General features: G+C 37.9%; 1 protein-coding gene across 1 annotated transcript; it reads right to left on the minus strand.

Annotated features, from left to right (window-relative positions):
• Window positions 1-3,556: 3,556 nt before the first annotated feature.
• Window positions 3,557-4,636, minus strand: LOC102829671 (zinc finger protein 596-like). The gene has a single exon (XM_006874057.1). It carries the CDS (start codon window positions 4,634-4,636, stop codon window positions 3,557-3,559), a length of 1,080 nt encoding a protein of 359 aa, XP_006874119.1.
• Between the last annotated feature and the right edge of the window lie 4,981 nt (window positions 4,637-9,617).

The raw sequence follows: 9,617 nt of genomic DNA on the forward strand, positions 1-9,617 counted from the left end.
GTAGCTTGGCTATATTTATGGCCACAATTACAGTCTCTTCTTGGGTAATGTAGGGAGAGAACACTCCCATCCCAAGGAAAAAAGTAAAAGCAAAAACAAAAAAATAAGAAAGCAACGACAAAAAAACCAGTAGCCAATTAGTCCAGTCATCTTTGCTGAGTAGATCAGTGTGTGTGCACAGCGGAAAACTTCAGGGGTGGGTGGGGGTGTCCACTCCCACAGGACCCCCTCGAGTCATCGCCGTGGAGGTTCACAAAGAAATGAGGTGCACCAAAGATTGTTCAGACTTTTATCTCTGATGATCGGTTAGGTCTCTCTGTATCCACAGTGTCCTTCTCCCTTTAGTGTGTTTTTTTTTTAACTGGTGTTGGCTCTTGCCTTTTATGTTGGGATTTTATAGGGTGCAAATATGGCTTGGCTGTATGGCCAGACCTGCTGTCCCTTGTTAGATCAGACAAGAAGAAAAGCTCCCAACCAAGTAGTTAAGTCAACTTCCAGGCTAAATCCCAATCAGCCATAGTAAGAACCTGCCTGAGGATTAGCCTCTGGACTTTCAGCTGGGACTTTAAGCTACTTTCTCTTTGTACAGTTTGAAAATTGTGCCCTCAGGGCATAACGCTGAACTCTTTTAGGGGGTGTGCTCCCACCTGCATGAAGACACCCAGACTAGGCAGGGAGGGTGTGACAGGTCAGTGCACAGGAATTGAAGAAAAAAAAGGGAAAGACAAAAAAAAAAAAAAAAAATCACACCTTTTTTTCCGTAAGTCTCTGGGTGGTTTTTGCTCCCTAGCTGCTAGATATGGACCTGCCCTCTGACCTCTGTCAAGACTGCAGGCCAGAGGCAGAGTTGCGATTAATTCAGAAATCTCCACGTTTCTTCTTGTTCCATCAGATTTCTCCACCAGTAGGCACCCGAAACTATTTTCCCTTACTTTATATTGAATTTAAAGCTCTGGGACTATCCTAGCAAAGCATTTATTCTGGCTTTTCTGCACTTCCACGAGAGACTTTCCTGAATCCCTTTGCTTCCTCTGCCCCCAAACCAGAAGTCCCAAGAATATTAGCATGAAAACCTTTTCTTGAGTTTTTAAAATAGTGGTACCTCACACAATATGTCTTTTTTTGATTGACAAATTTCACGCAGCATGTCACCCAGGTTCATTCATATTATGGGGTTTGTTGCAGATTCTTCTTCAATCTTGTTATCATATACCATTATGTACCAAAGTTTATCCATTCTTCCATTGATGGACATTTAAGTTGTCTACATCTTTTTTTGCTATTGTGAATAGTGCTATAACAAACATCAATGTGTATGTATCTACTTGTCTCAGGCTCTTATAAAGATATATATGTGTATATCTTATGAAGATATACACCAAGTAGAGGGATTGCTGGGTCATATGGTATTTCTATTTTCAGCTTTCTGAAGAAGCAGCATACCATTTTCCACAGTGGTTCTACCATTTAACAGCCCCACCAGCAATGTAGGACGGTCCCTGTCTCTCCACATGCGCATCAGCATTTGGTGTTTTCTATTTTTATGAACTTTGCTATTAATGCTGGGGTAAGATGATATCTCAATTGTTTTGATTTGCATCTTTCTAATGGCTAATAAGGAGCTCTGGTAGCATAGTGGTTACAAACCGGGCTGCAAACTGCAAGGTCAGCAGTTTGAAACTACCAGCTGTTCCGTGGGAAAAAGATGAGGCTTTCTGCTCCCGTAAAGATTTATAGCCTCAGAAACCCTGTACAGGGTCGCTATGAGTCGGAACCGACTCCATGGCACATAACAACAACAATGGCTAATAAGGAGTCCTGCTGCAGTGCTTAAGGATGAGCACTGGACTGCTAATCACAAAGTCAGCAGTTCAACCCCACCAGCCTCTCCTAGGAAGTCAACAAGGTCAACAGCATTTAACAACAATGGTTAATGATTGTGAACAATTCTTCATATGTTTTTTCACTACCTGATTGTCTTTTTTGGTAGTATCTATTCATGACTTCTGCTCATTTTTAAATTGGGTTGTCTTTTTCTTACAGGCGTTGAGAGTTTTCCATAAATTTTAGAAATTAGTCCCTTGTCTGATACGTCACTGCAATATATATTTCCCAGTCTGTGAGTTCTTTACACTCTTCTGGCACAATCTTTTGATGTACATAAATGTCTAATTTATAGGAGGTCCTAGACATCTCTTTTTTCTCCCAGTTTTTAGATATATTTGACAGTGTATTTATGCTGTGTATGAGACCCTCTAAGTTTGTCCTCAATGGTAATTTTAATTTTTCTTTCCAGTGTGTGTTTCTGATACGAAATTCATGTAAAGTTTTTTGATGTTGTTTCACTTTAACATCTGGATTGCTTTCTCCTTAGGGTGATAATATTACAGCTAAGGACTAAGTGATCCCTGAAGCCTTTCATTCAAAACTTGAGAGTTGCAGTGTAAATCCTCACATGTTCTAAAATGTTGCTCTATGAATAAATGACCTCTCGTTATTTTTTACTGAAGAACTCTGGTATTCCTTGAAAAGCTTTTTCTTCATATTAAAGATTTTTCTCTTAACTTCTGCTTTAGTTGTGTTTTAGTTTCCTACAGCACCTACAACAAAATGCTACAAAGTAGGTGTCTTTAAAAAAAAAAGAAAATCACAGGTTTTGGGGGCTTCAACTCCAAACCTAGGGCTTTAAAAGACCCATTTCTCTCTGTTGTAAGAGAAGATCTTTCTTTGTTCCAACTTCTGGTGTTTTGAAGTGCTGTTCTTTGGCTTATAGATATATCTTCATATGGCATCTGCTTTCTCCCACTGAGATTCTCCATATCTGTTCATCCTTTTAATAGGATACCACGTAGAAGGAATTAGCACACACTCTATTCTGGTATGATTTCAGTAACCGAAAACAAAAGAAAAACCCTGTTTTCAAAGACACATTCTGACAGGTATAAAATTAAGACTTCACTATATCTTTTCCAGGGGCACTACTCAATCCATAAAAGGCCATTATTCATAAACTGAGTTTTCTTTTATACACCAAGGCTGGAAAATGGTTGGGTAATAGTGTACAATGATCTTGAGTTTATCTCCTGTGAGTTTTTCACTTTTTAAAAAGGATCAGTACATAAAAGAAAACATTTCCACATTAAAAATAAAATTTTTCTCACTTGTTAGTTCTTTGGTTTAATAACAAAAGCTATAACTAAAGACTTCACATTTATTAAATTTCTATTTTAACCTTTTTTTCAATGTCAAATAAGGTCAAACTATTGATTACAGGCTTTGTCATATATATGACATCCATGTGGTTTCTGCCCAGTATGAATTTGCTTATGTTGCAGTAGTAAGGATTACTAAAGACTCTTCCACACTGATTATTAACATAATGTTCCTTCGGTGTGTAACAGTGCTTAAATGTTACACCTAAGGCAAAAATCATTAGTATTTATGCTAGCATATTGTCTAGAGACAAAAACAATAAATGAAGGATTTCCTATACATAGCATTCGTATGGTTTTTTCCAAGGTGAGTTTTCTCACAATTTCTACAGCTGAAACATTGACTAGTGACTTTCCACAACACAGTTGACAAATTTGGTTTTTCTCAAGTGTGAATTCTCATGCAATCTCAGGTTAGAACTCCTAGTGAAGGCTTTTCCACATACGTGGCATTCATATGGTTTCTCTCCAGTGTGAATTCTCTCATGAAGTCTCAGGTTAGAACTTCTACTGAAGGTTTTCCCACATAAATTACACTGAAATGGTTTCTCTCCAGTATGAGTTTTCTCATGATCTCGAAGTTCAGAACACTGACTAAAGGCTTTCCCACATAGTTGACAACCATAAGGTTTCTCTCCAGTATGACTTCTTTCATGTCGTCTCAAGTTAGAACAATTCATGAAAGCTTTCCCACAGAGATTACATTCATATGGTTTCTCTCCAGTGTGAGTTCTATTATGTTGTGTAAGGCAAGACTTTTGAATAAAGACTTTTCCACATATGTGGCATTTATATGGTTTCTCCCCAGTGTGTGTTTTCTCATGACTTCTAAGTTCATAGCTCTGACTAAAGGCTTTCCCACATACAGGGCATTCATATGGTTTCTCCCCAGTGTGAATTCGCTCATGTTTTCTAAGATTAGATCTTGTACTGAAGCCTTTTCCACATGTATTACAATCATATGGTTTCTCTCCTGTGTGAGTTCTACTATGTTGTGTAAGGCAAGATCTTTGAAAAAAGGCTTTCCCACATACATTGCACTCATATGGTTTTTCTCCAGTATGTATTTTCTCATGACTCCTTAGTTCATAACACTGACTAAAGGCTTTCCCACAAAGTTGACAAGCATATGGTTTCTCTCCAGTGTGAATTCTCTCATGTTTTTTAAGGTTAGATCTTGTACTAAAGGATTTTTCACACATATGGCAATCATATGGTTTCTCTCCTGTGTGAGTTCTGATGTGTTGTATAAGGTCAGAGCTTTGAATAAAGGCTTTTCCACATAGGTGACACTCATATGGTTTACTTCTACTATGAATCTGCTTATTTTTTAAGCAAATTAATGACTGGTCACTAAGGGATTTTCCAAATTCTTTGCTGACATCTTCTTTCATTCCTGTTTGAGTTAACACATGTTCGGTCATTTTATCACTGTTAGTAAAATGTTCTCCCAAATCATTACATTCAAAAGTATCCTCTTCAGTGAGCGATCTTCTGCTTTGGGAAAAGACAAGATTTATTGTTAAAGGTTTACCCACATATATTCACTTATACATTTTTGTACATATGAATTCTAGAATAATTATTCATTGAAAGACTCTTAGTAACAATGTTTCTAATGTTAGTTACATGTGTGTTACTCTTGATTGAACAGAGAGCTAATCTTTTGAGGCATCTGAACTGCAGCGTTCTGAAAAATTCATATACTCCAAAAGGCTTTATGGGTGGACTTCAAAAAGTTACTGGAAAAATTTCATTATCTCGTCACTCTATCTTCCCATGAAGTTTCTGAAGCTCCCACAAATACATAAGACACACTTGTAACTGTCTCCTTATGAGACCTTATAGTTTTGAACACAGGCTAATAAATAATAATATTTTCCCTAAATTCAAATAATATCTTCCCTAAATTCAAATAAACCAAAATGTATAGTGGGGATAGCAGTTTATCATTTTAACTATAGTAAGGAGCTCTGGTAGCGTAGTGGTTACGACTCGGGCTGCGAACCTTAAGGTCAGCGGTTCGAAACTACCAGCTGCTCCGAGGGAGAAAGATGAGGCTTTCTACTCCCGTAAAGATTTACACCCTCGGAAACCCTGTACAGGGTCGCTATGGGTCGGACCCGACTCAACGGCACTTAACAACAACAACAACAACAAGGTGACTATGCTGAATTCTTAATTTATTCCATCCCTAGGTCCCTACTGCATAGACAGGATTCACACCTGAGCAGCTTACTTACCATTATAACAATGGTGGAGGATGTGTGCCTTCTTCAGAAATCATTTCTTGTTTTTTCTAAGTCCACTTTCCCTAACTGAAAAAAAAATTGAAAAAAAAGAACCTTGGCATTACAGGAACTAGAATGCTCATGTTGAGTACATGTCAAACACTGGCACTCAGATGGGAAAAGAATGTCAATAACAACTAAGCAGTAGAAATAGATTTCTACTTATGCTATAGGATAAGAACTAAGCTGCTAAATGCAAGATTGGTAATTCAAATCCACCGGATTTACAGTAAAGATTTAGAGTCTCAGAAACTCTATATGGGGAGGCCTTGAGTCAGAACTGACTCAATGACAGTGGGTTTGGGTTTTAGTTCTTAAAAAGCAGTAGAAATACAGTATGGGCAGTATGGGGACTCCATATGATAAGCACTGGATGGAGAACTACACCATTGGCGACTTGAGTTTACCAACTGCTCCACAGGAGAAACATAAAGCTTTTACTCCCACAAAGATTTAAACCCTCAGAAACTCTATACACAGTCGCTATGAGTCAAAATTGATTCAACGGCACTTAAAAACAACATAACTACATTACAGGATATGGACAATTTTTTAAAAAAATTTGCAAATAGCAATATAACAGAAGTAAAATGAACAATGCCTCTAAATAGAAGATAATCTTCAAAGAGGAAGGTGAAAAAAAGAATCATTTTGAAATTTTAACTCCAATAAACACATGAATATTTCTTTCTAGACAATAAGAGAAGGACACTTGAATAAATATTAGTGCAAGGAATAATGACATCAACTATGGAATTTTGCCTTAAAGTCTTTACCTCCATTTAAAAAACATCACACTGAAAATCTTTTACCAGAAAAAGGATAATTCTAGACCCTGCATCCAGTATACCAAAGACTTCTGGTCTTCAATGTTCATGCCCAAATTCAAAGACAGATAAAAATTCTCAGTCTTTATAAACAAGGAGAAATTATGTTTTCAAAGTGGCTAGTTAAAAATAAATCCAATGACTAGAAGTTCCACCATGTTGGTTCATGGAGTCCTGGTGTGGCACTACAGGATAATGCACTGGACTACAAAGTCGGCTTGAACTGCAAGGTCAGCAGCTCAAACTCACCACTCATTCCTCGGAAACCCTATATAGCATCACTCTGAGTCAGAACCAATGCGCCAGCATTTAACAACAAATTTACGTTATCTACTGCTATCATAAAGAAATACCACAAGTGGATGGCTTTAGCAAACAGAAATTTATTCTCTCACTGATATATATGTAGGAAAACAAATGTAGGAAGAACATTCTCTTTCTCTGTTTCCTGGTTTCACAGGTTCCTAGTTCAAGGATCATGAGTCCAAGGGATGGCCTCCATTCCTGGCACTTCTTTACTGCTTTCATCTCCACTTGCTTGGTTAATCCCTTTTATAGCTTAAAAGAGAATGACTCAGAAGTTGACAGGTAATCTGCCTTATGGGTTCGATGAGTCAGAATCAACTCAATGGCCTACGGCAACAATAACAACATTCCAACACAAAAAGCCAGGTTTGTATACATTTAAAAGCATTGGAATAGAAATTAATAGGAAGGTCTCAATAATTCTTAGAATTTATTATTTGATTCTAATTAATATACTTAACTCTCCATTACTCCAATTTCTTCATCACTAAACTCTTAAGTGTTAGATAAGACAATTCCTAAGGTTATTTCTTGCTTTCTATATTATAGAAGACTTTTTAGTCTCCAGGTTTTAGTTTGTGTGATAAAAAGGGCAAAACATTTTTATAAATAATAAGTGTGACATTGTGGGCTAATGTGCTGGACTGCAAAATTGGTTTGAACTGCAAGGTCAAAGATTCAAGCTCACCAGCCATTCCTTGAAAACCCTATATAGGGTTGCTATGGGTTGGAACCAACTCGATGGCACTTACCAACAAAAACAATAGAGAGATTAAAGAATTTCCAAGTCAGATACCTAGAATTCATGATTTAATACTTCTTGTCCCAATCCCCCATTTCCCCAGGCTAGCTGAGCAAGGAATCTTGGTGTGGCTCTGAAGGAAAAGCGCCGTCAAACCTACCAGTTGCTCCTTGGTACCCCTATAAAGAGTAACTATGAGTTGAAACTGACTCCATGGAATTTAACAACAATAACAACACAACACAGGTTGCCAGGAAATAGTGAGGAGGATACTTTCTTAAAATAGACCTGGATTTGAATCTCATAGTATTCTCTTACCAATTAAATCATTTTGCCTCAGTTATTAATTATCAAAGCTTTAGTTTGCATAATTATAAAATAAAGTAACAACTGTTAGCATCATAGATGTATTGTGGGATTAAAGAAGATATTTATTGAGTTTAAAAAAAAAAAGTTGATAGGAACAGGCAACTTAAACACTGGCTACCTAAAATGGGGGCGGGGGGGCGGGGGGGGGGGAGGAAATAAAGGCACAAAGTGGCTGGCTTACAAGTTCTCAAGAGGGAGTTTAGTTTCAGAGTGTGTGGGGGAAGGTAGAATCCCCAATAGTTTACATCTTGTCTACGTGGGTCTAGTGAAAGGAAATGAGTGCAAAACTGATGTTCTCCCATGTAAAGTATCACTCAGTTCACAATAAAAGCTTTAAAAAAAAAATAAGAATGACTCAAGATACAACCTAATCCTGTAGATTGCATTTTTTACTACTGTGGTCTTCTGCAACATAAACACGGGCCCTCCTCTCTCCCCAACTGCTAGCGAGTCAATTACAACTCATAGCACCCCTGTACAGAGTTTCTAAGGGGGTAAATCTTGAGGGAAGCAGAAAGGAGCAGCTGCTGGGTTTTAACTGCTGAACTTGTGGTTAGCTGCCCAGTGGTTTTTGAAAGTGCCACACACAAGGGCTTCTTCATAGTCTCTCTTTTGGTTATTGTTGTTGTTAAGTGCTGTCGAGTTGGTTCTGACCCATAGTGACCCTGTACAGGGTTTTAGAGGAGTGGCTGGTGAGCTTGAACCACTGACTTTGTGGTTCAAAATGACTTTACAGTTCAGTGCATTAACCCACAGTACCACAACAGGTCTCCAGCATAGTCCCTAGTGGTTGTTGTTGTTGTTGGTTATGTGCCATGGAGTCGATTTCAACTCATAGTGACCCTGTACAGAGTTTCCAAGGCTATAAATCTTTACGAGCACAGAAAGCCTCATCTTTCTCCTACGGAACAGCTGGCAGTTTCGAACTGCTGACCTTGAGGTTAGCAACCCAACTTGTAACCACTATAGAACTCCTTAGCATAGTCTCTAAAGCATATTAATGATTTAAAAATTTTTTAATTCATTTATTCATTTAAAACATAATCATTGAGTTTTCAGGACTTTTCTGAGTGTTGCAATTTGAGTAGCAAGAATCATATGAAATTGTGGTCAGAAATATTACATTTTACAGAGTGGAAATTTAAATTAGAAGATGGATGTAGTTTAAAGTAAACCAATTATCCTTAGAAATGCTAAGAAAGAATCAGGGCAGAGACTGGAGAGAGATATGGGAAAGCTTTTGAATATACATGTTGTTAAAGTGCTGCTGAGTTAGTTCCGACTCACAGTAACCCTATATAGGGTTTCTGAAGAGTGGATGGTGAGCTTGAACTGCTGGCTTGTGGTTCAAACCGACCTTGCAGTCTAGCACATTACCCACAGTGTCACACAAGGACTCTCTGAATATATATGATGTTGTTAGGTGCCATTGAGTTGGTACTAACTCAGACATATAAATAAATTGACACACTCACCCACAATGATCATCACATCTCTGAACAGTTCTCTCTACGATGTGTGTAGCATGGATCACTCTTTCTGGGTAAAGCTCACAGTTATATCTTTGAAGGTCACTGACTCCTGAAAACAAGGATATTCTGGGTCAGACAGGGCCATCCTTTCCAATATCCACAGGAAGGTGGTCAAGATTACAGCATAGAAAAAGCAGGGACTGTGTGCATACAAAGCTCTAAGTTTGGAATGCTAGTCAGCGCTGGCCTGTCATCTGCCTGTGGGAAAAAGAAATACATAAATCTTCTCTTCAAGAAGTTATGAGATGGGTGGAACAATATACACTTGTCTGTGGATATTCATCAGCTACATGCTCAAATTTATGATATAAGTAATTCTCAAAGTGAACACTGAGTGG

Source organism: Chrysochloris asiatica, unplaced genomic scaffold (assembly GCF_000296735.1).
Source record: "Chrysochloris asiatica unplaced genomic scaffold, ChrAsi1.0 scaffold00260, whole genome shotgun sequence".
Classification (NCBI taxonomy): domain Eukaryota; kingdom Metazoa; phylum Chordata; class Mammalia; order Afrosoricida; family Chrysochloridae; genus Chrysochloris; species Chrysochloris asiatica.